Source organism: Bufo gargarizans, chromosome 1 (genome assembly GCF_014858855.1).
Source record: "Bufo gargarizans isolate SCDJY-AF-19 chromosome 1, ASM1485885v1, whole genome shotgun sequence".
In the NCBI taxonomy this organism is placed as follows: Eukaryota; Metazoa; Chordata; class Amphibia; order Anura; family Bufonidae; genus Bufo; species Bufo gargarizans.
Genome location: NC_058080.1, coordinates 22,545,429 through 22,565,568, shown reverse-complemented (window position 1 = coordinate 22,565,568; position 20,140 = coordinate 22,545,429). Strand labels below are relative to the sequence as shown.

The following is a 20,140-nucleotide window of genomic DNA, read 5'->3' as shown; positions in this document are numbered from 1 at the left end:
TGTTTATTTCTTTTGAAGGATCCCCTATTTGCTTTTCATTTCCACTTCCAGGTTTAATAAAAGGGCACACATTAAGCAAATGACCTTCTTTAACACAGAAGAAACATAGTCTATTCAGCCTCCTAAAATTCCTATTACCAGAGCAAGAAGTAACCTAACCCAATTGCATAGGCTCCTCTCCAGCCCCTAATTCATCAATCCGTATGGTCAAAGACATGGACGCCTCCAAGGAATCAGGTTTTTAATGAAATGCAAGGGCATCTTTTAATCTCTCAGATAGCCCCTGACAGAACTGACTACAGAGTGCAGGATCATTCCACTCCGAGTCAGTCGCTCATCTTCTAAATTCAGCAGAATACGAATCAGCAGTAAGTTCTCCCTGGCACAAGCTGCGCAGATTCAGCCATGGAGACCCGGTCAGGGTCATCATAAATCAGACCCAGGGCTCTGAAAAATTCATCCACTGACCAGAGGGACTGAGAACTGGTCAGCAGAGAAAAAGCCCAGGACTGAGTGTAACCTTTTAATAGAGAAATAATAATCCCAACTCTCTGGTTTTCGTCTCCAGATGAAATTGGACACAGAAAAAAATACAATTGACAGGACTCCCTGAACCGGACAAAGTTATCACTTCCCTCGGAAAACCTATGAGGGAGAGCAACCTTAGGTTCCAGGCAGACCTGGTTTCCTCTGGCAGCACCAGGCGCCTAAGAACTTTGACACTGTGCAACCGAATTGCAGAGGTCAGCTACCTCCAAGAGACAATCCCTGCTTGCGATCAACCAAGGCATCAATAGTCTCCATTTTGCAAAAAAGGACGGTATGGCGGGTTATAATGTCACGGTAGTGTCACGGTAGGTAAGATAAGGGTAGGAAACAGGAAACAGCAAAGCAAACAAAACAACTGAGTAGGCCCCAAAAGCTAGGGAACAAATTGGTCACCTCCTTGCAATCCCTAAAATACTTTCCCTACGCTGCTATGCCCATGTGCATATCTCGATGGTAGATATGCACATGCCCACGTACCTAAGCTGCAACACACTGGACCAAACCCTCAGCAGTAGGGAAAAGGGAAAGAGACTACCAGCTCCTTCAACCACCGAAGGAGCTAGCATCACTCTAGGGGCCTAGTAAAAACAGACACAGAAGGAAAAAGGGAAAAGGACTTATCTTTAGATCAGTTGGAGCGGACAATACACCAAAACTTCCAGCACGCAAACAAGGAAGAAGTATAACCCGCAAAGGCTATAGGGAGAGGGAGGAATAAATAGCCTCCTGTCACGGCCATGGCTATGACCGTGACTCTCTATCCGCATGCGGTTGCCTGCGGTTTCGTGTGGGTTAAAACCACAGGTGAGGGCCGCTGGTGTGTGGCCTAACTTGTGGTTGCCGCGGGCAACCCGTTGGCTCATGTGTATGTGCAGCAGCAGTCTGAGCGTGGCTAGGCAGCGTGCTGCAGTAGCATGCGGTCCCACCTGACTCCCTTTTTGTTAGGTGTGTGTGTTGTGTGCACGGTGTATTATGTTTTGTGTGCACTTCCCCTTATATGTGTGTTTTCCCTTCTGTGTGCTGGAAGGGTTAACTTCCTTCCCAGTGTGTGTGATGTCACTGGGTGTGGTTGACCGGTGGGTGTGGCTTTTTGGCCTATATAGCCTGAGTCTCTTGCAGGCTTCAGTAGGTTGCTTCAGCCCTGCTAGCTGGAGCAGCCTCCTGTGTATTTGATCTGCCTGTGAGAGCCACCACTGTGGTCATATGTTTAAGTTCAGTTTGTCTTTGTCTGTGTGATGTTCGGTTTATGTTTTCTGGTATATTTCTGTGCTGCCATGTATCTGGGTTCCGGTGTGTGGATGAGTTTGTGCTGACTTCAGTTTGCTATTTGTGGACTTCAGATTTCCTGCACACGGATCCAGTCAGCAGGGCTGTGGCAGGTGGCTGGAACTAGTGCAGCACCTGCCATATACATTGGTTTGCATTCGTGTTCCCCTTTTCCCTACTGCTTGGCCATTGGGACTCCTGCTCCTCCCTGTCTTGGAGGAGTGGGTTGTCCTACTCTGTTTCCTAGGTCAGGGCCGACTTGAGGGCTTGTAGGGACTATTAGGTTCCAGCGTATGAGCCCTCCTACCATCAAGGTCGGCTCATACTGACAGGAGACAGGGTCAGCGTTAGGGACGCAATAGGAGGTGACCTGCTCCCTAATGCTGTGGTCCTGGCCAAGCAGCAACCGGACATCCTCTATCAACACACGGCTGAGGATTTCCCCCATCCTCAGCCGTGACAGTATGACCACAGCGGCATCTCATGTGGCGATTCCCTCGAAAGAGGGTAGAGCATGCACCGCCGTCTATGGATGGGGTGCATGCGCGCTCCTCGGAGGAGAGCGTTCTGGGGGTTTCGCCTCTGACAGCGCGGTGAGTGGCGTTTCCCCGCCTTCCCTTCACCGTTGCCTCGTTTGGCGTCCCCCTGATTTTATTCCACGTGGTGGGTGCACGTGGTGTTATTTGGTGTGTGCTTTTGCACACCTTCGGAAGAGGGTGCAGCATGCAGTGCCATACCCTTGTGGCCTGCATGCGCGTTCTCCGGAGGGAGAACGTCCCGGGGGGATCACCGTTTACGGCACGGTTGGTGGCTTATTCCCCGCCACCCTACCTTCCGTGTCCGTGTTGGTGGTCCCTCGTCCCTCTCCATGTTCCCATCTCTGGTCGTTTGCTGGCAGCACTCCCGGAGTGGTCCGGCTGCATGCTGGTTAGGAGTGTCTGCTGACAGCGACTGGAGTGGGGACGTGAGTGGAGAGTCCCCTCGCCCATCTCTCAGTGGTTCTTTCCCCTTTGTCGCTGGTGCGGGCTGCAGTCCTCGTCGGACTGGCTAGTGTGAGCCGGGAGAGGATGCAGCTGACAGCGACCCTTTTTTGGAACCGGCTGAGAGTGGATGTCCCCTTCTCCCATCCCCTTGTGTGAGTTCCTCACCAGTTTCGTTTTTTTTTCGGTGGGGGGGCTTTGAGGGGTGGTAGTGTCACGGCCATGGCTATGACCGTGACTCTCTATCCGCATGCGGTTGCCTGCGGTTTCGTGTGGGTTAAAACCACAGGTGAGGGCCGCTGGTGTGTGGCCTAACTTGTGGTTGCCGCGGGCAACCCGTTGGCTCATGTGTATGTGCAGCAGCAGTCTGAGCGTGGCTAGGCAGCGTGCTGCAGTAGCATGCGGTCCCACCTGACTCCCTTTTTGTTAGGTGTGTGTGTTGTGTGCACGGTGTATTATGTTTTGTGTGCACTTCCCCTTATATGTGTGTTTTCCCTTCGGTGTGCTGGAAGGGTTAACTTCCTTCCCAGTGTGTGTGATGTCACTGGGTGTGGTTGACCGGTGGGTGTGGCTTTTTGGCCTATATAGCCTGAGTCTCTTGCAGGCTTCAGTAGGTTGCTTCAGCCCTGCTAGCTGGAGCAGCCTCCTGTGTATTTGATCTGCCTGTGAGAGCCACCACTGTGGTCATATGTTTAAGTTCAGTTTGTCTTTGTCTGTGTGATGTTCGGTTTATGTTTTCTGGTATATTTCTGTGCTGCCATGTATCTGGGTTCCGGTGTGTGGATGAGTTTGTGCTGACTTCAGTTTGTATTTGTGGACTTCAGATTTCCTGCACACGGATCCAGTCAGCAGGGCTGTGGCAGGTGGCTGGAACTAGTGCAGCACCTGCCATATACATTGGTTTGCATTCGTGTTCCCCTTTTCCCTACTGCTTGGCCATTGGGACTCCTGCTCCTCCCTGTCTTGGAGGAGTGGGTTGTCCTACTCTGTTTCCTAGGTCAGGGCCGACTTGAGGGCTTGTAGGGACTATTAGGTTCCAGCGTATGAGCCCTCCTACCATCAAGGTCGGCTCATACTGACAGGAGACAGGGTCAGCGTTAGGGACGCAATAGGAGGTGACCTGCTCCCTAATGCTGTGGTCCTGGCCAAGCAGCAACCGGACATCCTCTATCAACACACGGCTGAGGATTTCCCCCATCCTCAGCCGTGACACCTCCCCAATGACCAAACGAACCACACCTGATAGGAGGTGGGATTCTGTTCAAACCCAAAACAAAACAAACTGTCAGATCAAATCACGTGTAGCAACCCACAGGGCAGGGCGTGACAACTAATTGCAGTTCTCCACTGTCATCTTCTTCTGACTGTGGATGCTCAAGAGTTTGGGAATCAGTGCACAAGATCTCCTCATGTCCCTCTTCAAGCGGGCTTGGCGAGAGGCCCAAATCAAGGAATAGCGATGAAAAGAGCTCCTCAGAATATCCGAGTGTGGGATCACTTGTTTGCCTAGACTCTCCATGGCGGGAGGAAGGAGGATCAGGGTGAGAATTCTGTTGACCAGACTCTTGGCTACTGAGACTGGACTTTGTGGAAGACAGGGTGGTGCTTAACCGACTGGAAGCATTATTTGCTGCAATCCAACCAAACACCAGGTCGCACTGGTGTAACATTGATAGTGCTGTCCTTCGCCGCCCTGAAACTGGGACATGAAGCTAGGTATCGTGGATGAGTGTGTGTCTTGTGCTCTGGCAGCAGGCACAGTTTCACCGCACACAGGTCCACGGCCTCTGCGTGCAGCATCAGCATCACGGCCACTTCCCTGTCACTGCTCGCCTTCAGCATATTAAATGGTATATATGCTTGAAAGTATGTCACACGTACAGCAGCACCGATTTTGTAAGTGTATGCACAAATCGATTACACTGAATGTCACTATTATTTAGGATGGCCAAACGTTATACAGGAGATGTAGCGCATGTAATGTTGCTGTCACCAGCAGCAAAAAATTTACACTGAATGTCACTGATATTTAAAATGCACTATCATTATACAGGACATGTAGCACAGCTAATGTCGCTGTCACAAGCAGCGAAAAAATTAGACTGCATGCCTCTGATATTTAGGATGGGCAAACATTATACAGGAGATGTAGCGCAGGTAATGTCACTGTCACCAGCGGCCAAACAATTGTGCTAAATTTCACAGCGCAAATGTAACACGACAGATGTAGCAGAGGTTTATATATGGGAGCCAGATAAAACAATAGTCTTTAAAAGGACTTTTCGGTCTCTAACACCTTTCACCAGTAGACCCTGCCTAAAAAACAAACCAATTTCTGTCCCTACACTATCTGTCCCTTCTGCTGCAGCTTTCCCTGACTAAGACTGAGCCCGACCATATGTCATCGGGTGCTATATAGCACCTGATGACGCGTTCCGGTCAGCCAATCACTGTATTGCCAGTAGCTAACATGGCTACGGCATTACAGTGAGTGCCAGTACCTGCGTAGCAGCCAACAAACGTGCGGGGAGGAGAATCCAGCATCGCGCTCAAGCACACGCGCCCAACACTAATAACTTTATATTTATCCACATTCAACCTCATTTGCCAAGTTGATGCATCAGCTTGTAATTTATGGACATCTATAGAATGTACAGTACTACATACAGTAGCAAGAAAAAGTATGTGAACCCCTTGGAATGATATGGATCTCTGCACAAATTGGTCATAAAATTTAATCTGATCTTCATCTAAGTCACAACAATAGACAATCACAGTCTGTTTAAACTAATAACACACAAAGAATTAAATGTTACCATGTTTTTATTGAACACACCATGTAAACATTCACAGTGCAGGTGGAAAAAGTATGTGAACCCCTAGACTAATGACATCTCCAAGAGCTAATTGGAGTGAGGTGTCAGCCAACTGGAGTCCAATCAATGAGATGAGATTGGAGATGTTTGTTACAGCTGCCCTGCCCTATAAAAAACACACACCAGTTCTGGGTTTGGTTTTCACAAGAAGCATTGCCTGATGTGAATGATGCCTCGCACAAAAGAGCTCTCAGAAGACCTACGATTAAGAATTGTTGACTTGCATAAAGCTGGAAAGGGTTATAAAAGTATCTCTAAAAACCTTGCTGTTCATCAGTCCACGGTAAGACAAATTGTCGATAAATGGAGAAAGTTCAGCACTGCTGCTACTCTCCTTAAGAGTGGCCGTCCTGTAAAGATGACTGCAAGAGCACAGCGCAGACTGCTCAATGAGGTGAAGAAGAATCCTAGAGTGTCAGCTAATGACTTACAAAAGTCTCTGGCATATGCTAACATCCCTGTTAGCAAATCTACGATACGTAAAACACTAAACAAGAATGGATTTCATGGGAGGATACCACAGAGGAAGCCACTGCTGTTAAAAAAAAACAGTGTTGCACATTTACAGTTTGCAGAAGAGCACCTGGATGTTCCACAGCAGTACTGGCAAAATATTCTGTGGACAGATGAAACCAAAGTTTAGTTGTTTGGAAGAAACACACAACACTATGTGTGTAGAATAAGAGGCACAGCACACCAACATCAAAACCTCATCCCAACTGTGAAGTAAAGGTGGTGGGGGCATCATGGTTTGGGGCTGCTGTGCTGCGTATTGGCCTGGATGGATTGCTATCATCAAAGGAAAAATGAATTCCCAAGTTTATCAAGACATTTTGCAGGAGAACTTAAGGCCATCTGTCCACCAGCTGAAGCTCAACAGAAGATGGGTGTTGCAGGACAACAAAACAAAGCATAGAAGTAAATCAACAACAGAATTGCTTAAACAAAAGAAAATACGCCTTCTGGAGTGGCCCAGTCAGAGTCCTGACCTCAACCCAATTGAGATGCTGTGGCATGACCTCAAGAAAACGATTCACACCAGACATCCCAAGAATATTGCTAAACTGAACAGTTCTGTAAAGAGGAATGGTCAAGAATTTCTACTGACCGTTGTGCACGTCTGATCTGCAACTACAGGAAACGTTTGGTTGAAGTTATTGCTGCCAAAGGAGGCACAACCAGTTATTAAATCCAAGGGTTCACATACTTTTTCCACTTGCACTGTGAATGTTTACATGGTGTGTTCAATAAAAACATTGTGACATTTTATTCTTTGTGTGTTATTAGTTTAAGCAGACTGTGATTGTCTATTGTTGTGACTTAGATGAAGATCAGATCACATTTTATGACCAATTTGTGCAGAAATACATATCATGCCAAAGGGTTCACATACTTTTACTTGCAACTGTAGCTTAGTGTCATCTGAAAAAATAGACATGGTGCTACTAATCCTGTCCTTGATATCATTAATAAATAAATTAAATAATAGAGGACCCAGCACTGAACCTTGGGACCATTCTGACTTGGAATCATTGACCACAACTCTCTGGACACGGTCCTTCAGCCAGTTTTCAATCCAATTACAAACTATACTTTCCACGCCTATAGACCTTACTTTACCTATTAAACGTCTGTGAGGGACAGTTTTAAAAGCCTTTGCAAAATACAGAAACACTACATCCACAGCCACCCCTCTGTCCAGGCTACTACTTTCTCATAAAACAAATCAGGTTAGTTTGACAATATCTGTCCTTGGTAAACCCATGTTGGTTATAACTTATAATATTATTTACAGTCACATACTCCTGTATATAGTCCCTTAAAGCTACTTTCACACTAGCAGCATGGACCTGTCACGGATGGTGTTGCAGAAAACTTGAAGACACAAATGAAGATCCGACTGACTTGATCCAAAACTAAGGAACAAGAGGGTAAGCCCTGTAACAGCCCTAGCACTCTCCCTTACTGCTCAGCCTATGCAAAAATCTCTATGGTAGATAATTGCATACCCTCGTTCCTCGACTGTATGACACCTGAACACCCTATAATAGTGAGGGGACACGACCACCGGCTCCCTACACTAAATACGGAGAGAGTCAGGGTCACCTAGGATCAAGACCACAGGAAAACAGAAATAAAGGAAAAGACCTATTTTGTGGATGCAGGAGTAGCAGCTTCTAGCATCAGCACAGTCCAGGAAGTTGTATAAACCGCAAGGTGAGGCAGTATGGGGAGAAGATATATAGGGAGGCAATCACTGCTAATAGATGACAGCTGGGAGAGGGAGGAGAGATGTCAAAATGAAAGCAAAACAAAAGAAGCTCATGCAGGAAGTACTGAAGAATGTCTATCAGAACTTTTCAAAGATCTGGTGGTGACAGGACCCCTGGCAGGCTGTTTCATCGGGTGAACAGCCTGTCGGATCCGTCCTGACGCTAGTAAAAATGTGCCCCTGGACTGCCGCTCTGTCCCCATTGACTATAATAGGGGCGGGGGGGGGGGGGAATTCCGGCAGAGGCACAGCAGAGCACGGCGAGAGGCTGCCGGAATAAAACTACGACATGTACGACATTTTTTATAGCAGCCTCTTGCCGTTGGCTGCTGTGCCTCCGCCGGAACTCCGCCCCGCCCACATTATAGTCAATAAGGACAGAGCGGCAGTCTGGAGGCACACGTTCACTAGTGGCAGGACGGATCCGACCAGGCTGTTAACCCAACGGAACAGTCTGCTGGAGGTCCATGCCGCTATTGTGAAAGTAGTCTAAGATTCCTTCAAACATTTTTACCATAACAGAAGTTAGACTAATTGGTCTGTAATTACCTGTGAAGGACCTAAATAGTTTTTTTTAATATGGGCACCACATTTGCCTTGTGCCAATCACTTGGCATTGTACCAGTACCTAGAGAATCTTTAAAAATTAAAAACAGGGGCATAGTAATGACTGAACTGAGCTCTTTAAACACACTTGGGTGTAATCCATGGGGACTCAGAGCCTTGTTCAGATATACCTTATTTAACTTATCTTGGACCATATCTACAGTTAGCCAATTGAGTATATTGCTGGATGTACTAACAGCCCCAGCACCACAGATATCAGCTCCTTTCTCTTCTTTTGTATAAACAGAGCTAAAAAAAAACCACAACATTTTGTAACTCTGCCTTTTCCTTATCTTCAGTGACTAACCCCCCTTTACCATTATTTAGGGGACCTACCTGCTCAGACCTTAGTTTTTTAGCATTTATATATATACATTTTTTGGGAGGATTTGTTTAGCTCTTTTGCCACCTGCTGTTCATTTTGTATTTTTGCTAATTTTATCTCCTTTTTACAGATTTTATTAAGCCCTATGCAAACTTAAAATGCTACAGCTGACTCCTCAGATTTGTATTTTTTCTATGCTTAGAATCTAACAGATATTACTGGTTTCATTATAATCATATATTGTGCTTGTGAATATAACATAGTGTATATGACATGTAGATTCTGGGACTCAGCTCAACCCTCAGCATGCTGATATCTAGCACTGTCAAGGGGGGGGGGGTAATGTGCAGATCACACAGGGGTTTACAAAGCATTGCTCAAAGGATTCAGCCCCATTCCCTGGTGCTCAAACTTGTTCATTCACATATAAATAAAAACAGATATGTCTGTTTAGCATACAGATACAAGAAAGGTATATTTTTATATAGCATGAAAAGTCCTACCAGGCAGTATGCCTGGTTTAATAGAGTTGATCATGCTGACAGAGCCCCTTTAAAGACTGTGCAGCGTTTCCTTCATCCATGACACAGACAGCATAGATATAACAGAAGTTGAGGCTGAGAATTTGGTAGAAGTATACAGTATGTGTTGTATTTGAGCTGCAGCTGCTTCCGCACAACACACACTGATGATCCCTTCCGACACAGTATAGACATTGCTATTGTCTAAGGCTGTATATCTGCTGAAACTGTAAACTAGGTTTACACGTATCTGGCAGTCTCTTCAAATCATCTTTTATACCTAGGATAACGTGTGAGAAAATATGTCGATGGTTGCCTCTATTGACCAACTTCACCTGATAACTGTCCGACATTCATCTTCATTGATTAGAAATTTATTAATCCAAATGATCATTAATTCCAAGCTATTAAATCAGTATTTGAAGCATAATCTATAAATTATCAAAGTAAAGAAGTGGAATAGACGGCTCTACTGCTCAGGTAAATGGTAGAGGTGCAAAGCTGCTTGATCTGACTCACCCAGGATAAAGGATAAAGGATAAGCAGGCACACTCTTATTTGGGTACAAGGTATTGATTTTTTTATATTCTAGTGTTCGTGGGATCTGGTGGATGGAAAATTTTTTATAAAAGTAGTCCCTTTTAATAAATGAAAAAATGAAAAATGAAAATTGGAGTATTGAAGTGGTAATTAATCAGAGGTGATGGATGTCCTGGAAAAAATTGTCCTAGGAAAACTGGTGGATAATAAAATGTATAGGATACCTAGATAAAGAGTAAAATGTCTAGATATAAATCTAGATAAAAAACTTTGGAAAATAATGTTCATAGAGTCTTTCAAAAGCAGATAAAAATACCTAGAAAAAATATATTCATAAAGTCTTACATATAGTGGTCACTGATCAGGAGTAAAATCAAGTAAAGATGTATGGGATAGTCATTCAGAGTCGCTGTAAAGAGGATTTTTGTCCAATAATGCCCCTTTGTGCAATTGGGATATAGTGTAGATAACAAATTGCTGCTCTGCAGAGGATCAATGGTGCGCCTTTTCAAAGTGTAGTTTACAAATGTAACAATTTATGGCTGGTGGTAGTTATGTTCCATATGTTGTGCTGTGGAGGAAAGGGGGGCTCTGTGCCTAAGCTGCGGCGTCCCGCACTGTCTCTGGCTACAGAGATCACTTACCCTTCCCGGCGCTTGATCTCTTGGGTCCTCTGATGGTAGTCTACTGTTCCTGGGAGGCTGTTGCGATCCAGTCCGGTTCTCAGGAGTCAGCGGCATGCCTCGTGTTGCCAAGGACGCCGGGGGGCGTGGTTCGCGCGTCTAGAGAGTGACGTAGGTGGTCACGTGATCACGGACTTTCTTTCAAGCGCCTTCACAGTGTTTCTCCTACTCTGTTGCATAAAGGGGCATTATTGGACAAAAATCCTCTTTACAGCGACTCTGAATGACTATCCCATACATCTTTACTTGATTTTACTCCTGATCAGTGACCACTATATGTAAGACTTTATGAATATATATAATAAGTTTTTTATCTAGATTTATATCTAGACATTTTACTCTTTATCTAGGTATCCTATACATTTTATTATCCACCAGTTTTCCTAGGACAATTTTTTCCAGGACATCCATCACCTTTCATCCAGTGGTGATTAATTATCACTTCAATACTTCTCCAATTTTCATTTTTCATTTTTTCATTTATTAAAAGGGACTATTTTTATACACGTTTTTCCATCCACCAGACCCCACGAACACTAGAATATAAATAAATCAATACATTGTACCCAAATAAGAGTGTGCCTTCTTATCCTTTATCCTTTTGTAATCTATAAATTGCAGCCAGGCTCAGGAAGAAGGGAGGGCTTGATTACATTGGAGCCTGACTACAGGGAGATAGCAGGGACAAACTTTCAACAGGAAAACACATAAAACGGGACAAGATATTGACAGGCAGTCTCAAATGAGTTGTTGGCTTATTCTATATTGATGACCTGTTCCCAGGATAAGTCCTCAATATCAGATTGGCGGAAGCCCCACTGCCGGCACCCCCACCGATTAGCTGTGTTGAGAACATAGCACTTGTGCATGAACTGTGTTCTCTTCTCTGTTTACCTGCTTACCGTCTACATCACAGCGGTGTGCAGGTGTAATTACAGCTCCACCGCCCTATTCTCTTCAATGAGATGTCTCCATCCTGTTCAAGTGAATAGGACCAAGCCTACCATCGAAGTGAATGGGCTCGCCGCTGTTTGCTGGTGTACATAGAGCTCGAATGAGTGCTGCACTTTCTTCATAAAGATGATCAGTGCGGTTGCCAACAGTAAGGCCCCCTCTGATGTTGATGACCTATCCCAAGGATCATAAATCCAAAATGCCTTTTAGAATGCAAATAAAAAAGGGGGTTAGTCAGCACATCCCAATGCGCAGGAGCATGTCATCGTAACCGAAAGCACAAAAAGTAAAAACAAACACAATGGAAAAGCAATCTGCAAACACACATAATAAAATAAATACAGTACAATAGTGCTATACCTACTATAGAAAATGGACTACTGCTAATGCTATGCTAATTATATAAATGTGAGATTCTTGGCAAATACATTTTATTTAAAAAAAAAAATCATTTGTGCCTGTCCACCCCGACAAGGTTATCTCTATAGGACAGGAACCTACAGTAAATACTACCTTGTTTGGTACCAGACAATGGAGACTCCACATGCATGTGCTGAGCCCACTCTGTATTTTACCTCTCTTGGTGTCTAAGTGGACTCCATTAAATTCAGGGAATGCAGACTCCACATGCATGCTGACCCCACTCTCTATTTTACCTCTCCTGTTGCCAAATGGCCTCCAATAAATTCAGCGAGAGCATGCTACAGCTTCATACTTGCACTAATTAAAATCAGCATATGGGACAGACAGGCTGGTTAGGGGTGCACGACCGATGGAGTCAGCCACACCACCAATGCAGACTGCAAGTAAAAAAATGGGGGTTAGTCAGCACAACCTAGTGCGCAGTTGCACCTTGCCATGGCCAAAAGCAAAAACAAATCTAATGCAACAACACTTTCCCACAGGCTGTTTTGAATTAGTGCAAGTATAAAGCTGAAGCCTGCTCTCCCAGTATTCACTGGCCTATGGCTCATGTCCAGGTTAAAGAGGACCTTTCATGGGTTTATGTGTTAGAAACTGGTAATGCTTACCAGATAGGGCAGTCCCTAGAGATGCCAGCACTTTTATTTTTATTTTTTTAAACTCCGTTCTGGCGTTGTGTCCCTCGCTGTTTTTCATGCCCAGTATGTTAATTTAGAGTATCGGTACAGGCAGTGGTGTACATAGAGAAGTAAGGGCCCCATAGCAAGGATCAAACCAGGGCCCCCACACAGAACAGAAGGGTTTCTGCCTAAACCTTTTTCAGTGAACCTTGGGCCATTGTTCTACTGCCTCATTTGCTAAAAGTTGTTCCTTTAGAGGTTAGAGTCCGGACCAATTTTTCCCCTCCAGTAGAAGAGGAGATGATCCCAACTAAGACTGGGCCCCCTCTTGCCCTGGGCCCCATAGCAGTCGCATGGTCTGCCGCTATGGTAGTTACGCCCCTGGGTACAGGGATGAAGAGATGGCTGGGTTTTTCAGTGCGTGTCTCCTTCTCCCTAGCTGTAGCACGGTCCAATCACAGTGGAGCGTGTCACAGCCAGAGGGAAGGTGAACAGTTTTTTCTCCCCGGCTGTGGCGCTCAGCTGCAATTGGACCGCGCTACATTGCCGGAACGGAGGGGTGCTTTAGAAAAAGAAAAAAGTGCTGGCATCTGTAGGGACTGCACTATCTGGTAAGCATATCGGTTTCTAACATATAAGCCTATGAAAAGTCCTCTTTAAATATGTACGGTAGTCACATAATTTCAGCACATAAATCATAGACATTATCGTTCAGGATCAGGTTAACCTACCGAGTTCTGTTTCCATGTTATCATTGCTGGTGTGATATTCAGCTGAACTGGAGATAATAAATCAAACATTCCGACAGGTATACTCATTGCAATCTCATCCGATCCTTGCAGATTTCTTACCCAGTTTGCAATAAACAGAGGTGGTAACCATTCTCCTTTCTCATTAAAAGGCATATTCACATACTCATCATTTTGAGAATAAAGTCGTTTGATGTAATGGGTTAACTTTAAAAAGTGATAATGACATTCATTCATTAATACCTTTATGAAAATATTTGTGAAAACAACATGGACACCTATAAATGCAGTTTCAATTTCTGAAGCTTATAAACAAAATGGTCGTAACAAAGCGGGATTCTGGTAGCAATATGTTATCCGATATCCAGTCTCCAACCACTGGGGCCCCACCATTAATGAAAAAACATCCCATGCCCCCCCCTTCTAATGGAATAGTGTTCGAGCATGCACACTGTTCCTGAATCAGGCAGAAATACTCTCAGCTACTGTATCTTCTGCAGATCCATTGACTTTAAACACAAAGATGGTGTTCATGCGCGACTGACAATCCATTTGATTAAGGACATTAGACACTGTCGGGCAGATTTTCTAATCCTATAGATGTCGTAAATGTAGACAGGATGTCTAGACCTACACCAGATTTATCACAGTGCCTCACGCTGGATGATAAATGTGGTGCAGGGATAGACACTTTCATCTAACTCCATGCCATCTATCACATGGCTTGAATGAGATGGAATGATACTCCGACATTATGGAGCACCCACCTTAGACCACACTCTCTTTCACAGGAAACCACACCTTCTTTCAGGAAAACCACCCCCACATGTCCAAAATGGTGCAGAGAATTTCTCATGGGCTGAATGTGCCAAATTGTGCCAAATGTTGAGGCTGTTTACAACAGAGTTTAGGTGCATAAACCTTAGTTGTTATTATAAATATTATTATTATTTTTATTTTATTTTTAATTTATTTTAAAGCACCATTACATTCAAGGCGCTGTACATCAAGAGGCTGTTACACAAATATAAAATACAGTAAACAAGAAACTATTAACAGACTGGTACTGAGGGTAGAGGACCCTGCAAGCAAGAGCTTGGCTGCTCAAGTGGCTGTGTGGTGGCAGCATGCTCATTGCAGATAGTAGACTTTCCTGAAAAGGTGGGTTATCAGGTTACTCTTGAAGGTTTGCTTGTTGGGGGGAGAGCCCGATATGTCGGTGTAGTGAGTTCTAGAGTAGGGGAGAGGCACGTGAGAAATCTTGTATTCGAATGTGGGAAGAACAAATGAGAGGATAACTGAGAAGGAGGTCCTGTGAAGATCTGAGGTTACGTGTGGAGATATATTGAGAAAGGGGCTCAATTCATGTGATCAGTGGGGTTGTCAGCAGTTGATCACCCCTTTCATTTAATCAATCTATATAATATTACAATGAGCTATCAGAAATAATATACTCTTCCATGGCTAAATATGAGAGGGGTATTTTTGCCTGCAGAAACAGAAGTATCACTGACAGTAAAACTAATAGATCTGCCTCTGTTGTGCCCTCTGCTGCCATGGTAACTCGTTGGTGCCCACAATCCTACCATGGGGCACCCATGGACGACTGATAGAGGCATCTAAGAGAGTAAGCCACTGGACGGCCCATGTTGACTGCCCAGGCACAGAAATTAGGCAGTCATATTAACCAGCACACATGATCCCTCCCTGCTTCTAGCTTGTGGGCCAATAAGAAGGCTGCAATGTCTTTGTCAGAGCTTAGCAACATCCCTAGCAACCAATAGGAAAGTTGCCTGCCCCTTACTATATAAGATCCTCCCCAACAGCCATTTCCTGCTGTTTTTTGCAGTTGTGAGAGAGAGAGAGAGCAGTGTCATTGCTGTGGTTTGCTGTCAGACTCATTACATTAGATAGCTTATATCTCTTATATTATAAAAATAAGTTTCTGTCTATCTGTATGTCTGTTTGGATGTTCTTTATGCGCGACCAAACAACTGGACCGATCTTCACCAAATTTGTCACACAGGTGCATCAGGTGTCAGGGAAGGTTCTAGACTGTGTCTCAGCTCTCTAGGACGCACCGTTCCTGAGATATTCCCAAAAAAATACCTGCATTAGCCAATACAAAACAACCCAGCCATTTTTCTTCACTGCTATAAGTCAGCTTTAGGCTAGGGCTACACAACGACATGCACAGCTCCGCAGACAGTATCACACAATAGACTTAGATACACAGCAGACAGTATCACACATGATAGGAATAGATACACAGCTCAGCAGACAGTATCACACAATAGACTTAGATACATAGCAGACAGTATCACACATGATATAATTAAATACACAGCTCAACAGACGGTATCACACATGATATGATTAGATACATAGCTCAGCAGGCAGTATCACACAGGGTAGGATATTAGATACACAGCTCAGCATACAGTATCACACAGGATAGGATTAGATACACAGCTTAGCAGACAGTATCAAACAGGATAGGATTAGATACACAGCTCAGCAGACAGTATCACACAGGATCAGATTAGATACACAGCTCCACATACAGTATCAGACAGGATAGGATTAGATACACAGCTCAGCAGGCAGTATAAGAATAGGATTAGAGACACAGCTCAGCAGACAGTATCACACAGGATAAGATTAGATACACAGCTCAGCAGACAGTATCACACAAGATAATATTAGATACACAGCTCAGCAAGGATTAGATACACAGCTCAGCAGACAATATCAAACAAGAAAGGATTAGATACACAGCTCAGCAGACTGTATCAAACAGGATAGGATTAGATACACAGCTCAGCCAACAGTATCACACAACATAACATTAGATACACAGCTCAGCAGACAGTATCAAACAGGATAGGATTAGATACACAGCTCAGCAGACAGTATCACACAGGATAGGATTAGATACACAGCTCAGCAGACAGTATCACACAGGATAGGATTACATACACAGCTCAGCAAACAGTATCACACAGGATATGATTAGACACAAAGCTCAGCAGACAGTATCACACAGGATATGCTTAGATACACAGCTCAGTAGACAATATCACACATGATAGGATTAGATACACAGCTCAGCAGACAGTATCACACAGGATAGGAATAGATACACAGCTCAGCAGACAGTATCACACAGGATAGGATTAGATACACTGCTCAGCAAGGATTAGATACACAGCTCGGCAGACAATATCACAAAGTATAGGATTAGATACACAGCTCAGCAAGGATTAGATACACAGCTCAGCAGACAGTATCACACAGGATAGGATTAGATACACAGCTTATCAGGCAGTATCACACAGTATTGGATTAGATACATAGCTCCACAGACAGTATCACACAGGATAGGAATAGATACACGGCTTAGCAAGGATTAGATACACAATTCGGCAGACAATATCACACAGTATAAGATTAGATACACAGCTCAGCAGACAGTATCACACAACATAAGATTAGATACACAGCTCAGCAGACAGTTTTATACAACATAAGATTAGATATACAGCTCAGCAGACAGTATCACACAGGATAGGATTAGATACACAGCTCAACATGAAGTATCACATGGATAGGATTAAATACACAGCTCAGCAGACAGTATCACACAGGATAGGATTTGATACACAGCTCAGCAGACAGTATCACACAGGATAGGATTAGATACACAGCTCAGCAGACAGTATCACACAGGACAGGATTAGATACACAGCTCAGCAGACAGTATCACACAGGATAGGATTAGATACACAGCTCAGCAGACAGTATCACACAGGATAGGATTAGATACACAGCTCATAAGACAGTGGGGCGGGTGCTGTAGAGGTCACTGTTATGGGGGAAACTGTCAATATCTTTTAACAACACATAGAAACATTAAATCAAATTGATGCAATATATCCGTGCAAAGCCGGGTCCTACTGCTAGTCTCTTATATATATAAAAATGAGTTTCTGTCTGTCCAGACATCTGTCTGTCTGTCTGGATGTTCTTCATGCGTGACCAAACAACTGGACAGATCTTCACCAAATTTGGCACACATGTACATCAAGTGTCCGGGGAGGTTTTAGACCGGGTCTCAGCTCTCTAGGACTTACCGTTCCTGAGATACGGATGTAGTAGAGTTAGCACTCCTGCTTTCTGAGATTTCTGAGTTGTGTTATCTAAACTAAGCAAACACCTTCAATTGCTTTTCAATGGCTTTTGTCTCAAGATAACGTGATGAGTTAATAAATTTGAGTTAAGAGCGGGAGTGCTAACCCTGCTATGTCCTGCTTTAGCCAATAGAAGCCAGCAAGCCTTTTACTTAAATCCAAACTGCCATTTACACGGTCACATGTCCCTTATTAGCCAAGAGAAGCTTGTAGGTCCTACTCTAGGTTTCCATAACATCTGATCACAGGTTTTAGCAGTTTGAAGGTCCTTAAATATTCAGTCATATGTCGTATGACGGCACAACTACACTGCTACATGCATGGGGGGCAGGGGTCATTGTTAAAGAGGCGGGCACTGTGGAAGTCACTGTTAAAGGGGCGGGTACTGCTGAGGTTACTGTTAAAGGGGCGGTCACTATGAAGGTCACTGTTAAAGGGGTGGTCAATGTTAAAGAGGTAGACAATCTGGAGGTCACTGTTAAATGGGCGGGCACTGTGAAGGTCAATGTTAAAGGAGTAGCCACTATGAAGGTCAATGTTATAGGAATGGTCAATGTTAAAGGGGTGGGCACTGTGAAGGGCACTGTGAAGGTCACTGTTAAAGGGGTGGTCAATGTTAAAGGGGCGTGCACTGTGGAGGTCAACATTAAAGGGGCAAGTACTGTGGAGGTCACTGTTAAAGGGGCGTGCACTGTGGAGGTCACTGTTAAAGGGGCGTGCACTGTGGAGGTCACTGTTAAAGGGGTAAGCACTGTGGAGTTCACTGTTAAAGGGGCGAGCACTGTGTAGGTCACTGTTAAAGGGGAAGGCACTGTGCAAGTCACTGTTAAAGATGTGGTCACTATTAAAGGGACATGGACTGTGGAGGTCACTGTTAAAAGGGTGGGCACTGTAGAGGTCACTGATAAAGGGGCAGCCACTATGAAGGTCACTGTTAAAGGGGTGGTCAATGCTAAAGGGGCAGGCACTGTGGAGGTCACTGTTAAAGGGGCAGGCACTGTGGAGGTTACTTAAAGTGGCAGCTACTATAGAGATCACTGTTATGGGGAAACAGTTTTTTTTTTTTTGCGACACATGGAAACATAAAATGATATCCAGAGGACAGGCTGGTTTGGAGAGCTCCATTTATGTAAGCAGGCATATAACACGAGTTTGCAGCGTTGTGGGTTTGATTTAAGTGTGTGTTTGTATAAGTGTGCTTCTTTAGGTTATTGAGGGAGTATCTGAGAGCTAAATTATTTGTGTGCATTGCTGAGTGTCTGTATCTGACTTTATTGTACACTGTGACTTGCTTCTGCTGCAAGGTTCTCTGTAAAGCAGCAGAGAAAATACTGTGATTACATTTTTTTTTCTCTTCTCCAGGGTGTGCAATTAGGGTGTGGCTGTCTAATTAGGAGAAGGTAAAAGCCAGTCCTTTGTATCCAGAGGAAACAAAACAGGCTCGTTCTGAGAGCTCCATTTATATAAGCAGGTATATAACGCGAGTTTGCGTGTCGTGTGTTTGTATAAGTGTGCGACTTTAGATTAAGTGACTTCAGATTCAGGGACTTCAGTGGGGGACTGCAGTAAATCAGTTTCTTATTACTGCATTATATTGTATTTTTTGCTTTCATTGTGTAATCCCCAATAGTATGTGTTCCATTATTGACAGCGCAGTCCAGTGCGCATCTTGTCTGATGTATGCAGTCCTAGAACAGTCGTTTGAGGGTGTATATCATTGTTCAAAATGTGAGCAAATTACCTCCTCAAAAGGGAAGGGGCAGCTGTGTTGGGGGAGAAGATGGCTAGAAGGTTGGAGGAGTGTTTAAACTAGCGATTGGGGGGGAGGGTAATTACGTTATAGGAGGGGAGGATAGTGCAGATAGAGACTGGGGGCAAGGTAGTGGGACTGGGGGAGGAATGGAAGGAGGGACTAGAACAGTTCAGAAGGAAAGGTGTAGGGTAAAAAGTATACATAAACCTCTCAAATGTATGTATACTAATGCCAGAAGCCTGACTAATAAAACTGAGGAACTGGAATTAGTGATGTGTGAGGAGGACTATGACATAGTGGGAATAACTGAGACATGGCTGGATGATAGCTATGACTGGGCAGTTAATGTACAGGGTTACAGTCTGTTTAGAAAGGATCGTCAAAACCGGAGAGGGGGAGGGGTCTGCCTTTATGTAAAGTCCTGTCTAAAGCCCACACTCCGCGAAGATATAAGTGATGGACATGAACATGTGGAGTCACTGTGGGTAGAGATACATGGAGGCAAAAACAGTAATAAATTACTAATAGGAGTTTACTATAAGCCACCTAATATACCAATTACCTTTCCCAACTGGTTCAGGACCCGACTAGAGGGACGGCCATACTGGACTTAGTATTAACCAATAGGCCTGACAGAACAACAGACGTGCAGGTTGGGGGACACCTGGGAAATAGTGACCACAAAGTAATAACCTTCCAATTATCATTCAAAAGAGCAGTTTCTACAGGAGGAACAAAAATACCAAACTTCAAAAAAGCTAAATTTAGCTTACGCCATAGGCGTAACTAACTGGGACAAATATAAAAATACCACCACAAAATGGGATATTTTT

At 44.3% G+C, this 20,140-nt stretch overlaps 1 protein-coding gene across 1 annotated transcript in view; it reads right to left on the bottom strand.

The window, feature by feature from the left end:
- Positions 1-10,675, bottom strand: part of LOC122922228 (vomeronasal type-2 receptor 26-like) — a 33,826-nt gene extending 23,151 nt beyond the window's left edge. The window contains exon 1 of the mRNA XM_044272817.1: positions 10,580-10,675. Within this exon, the coding sequence (XP_044128752.1) occupies positions 10,580-10,675 (96 nt within the window). The remainder of the gene's footprint in view (positions 1-10,579) is intronic.
- Positions 10,676-20,140: the final 9,465 nt, after the last annotated feature.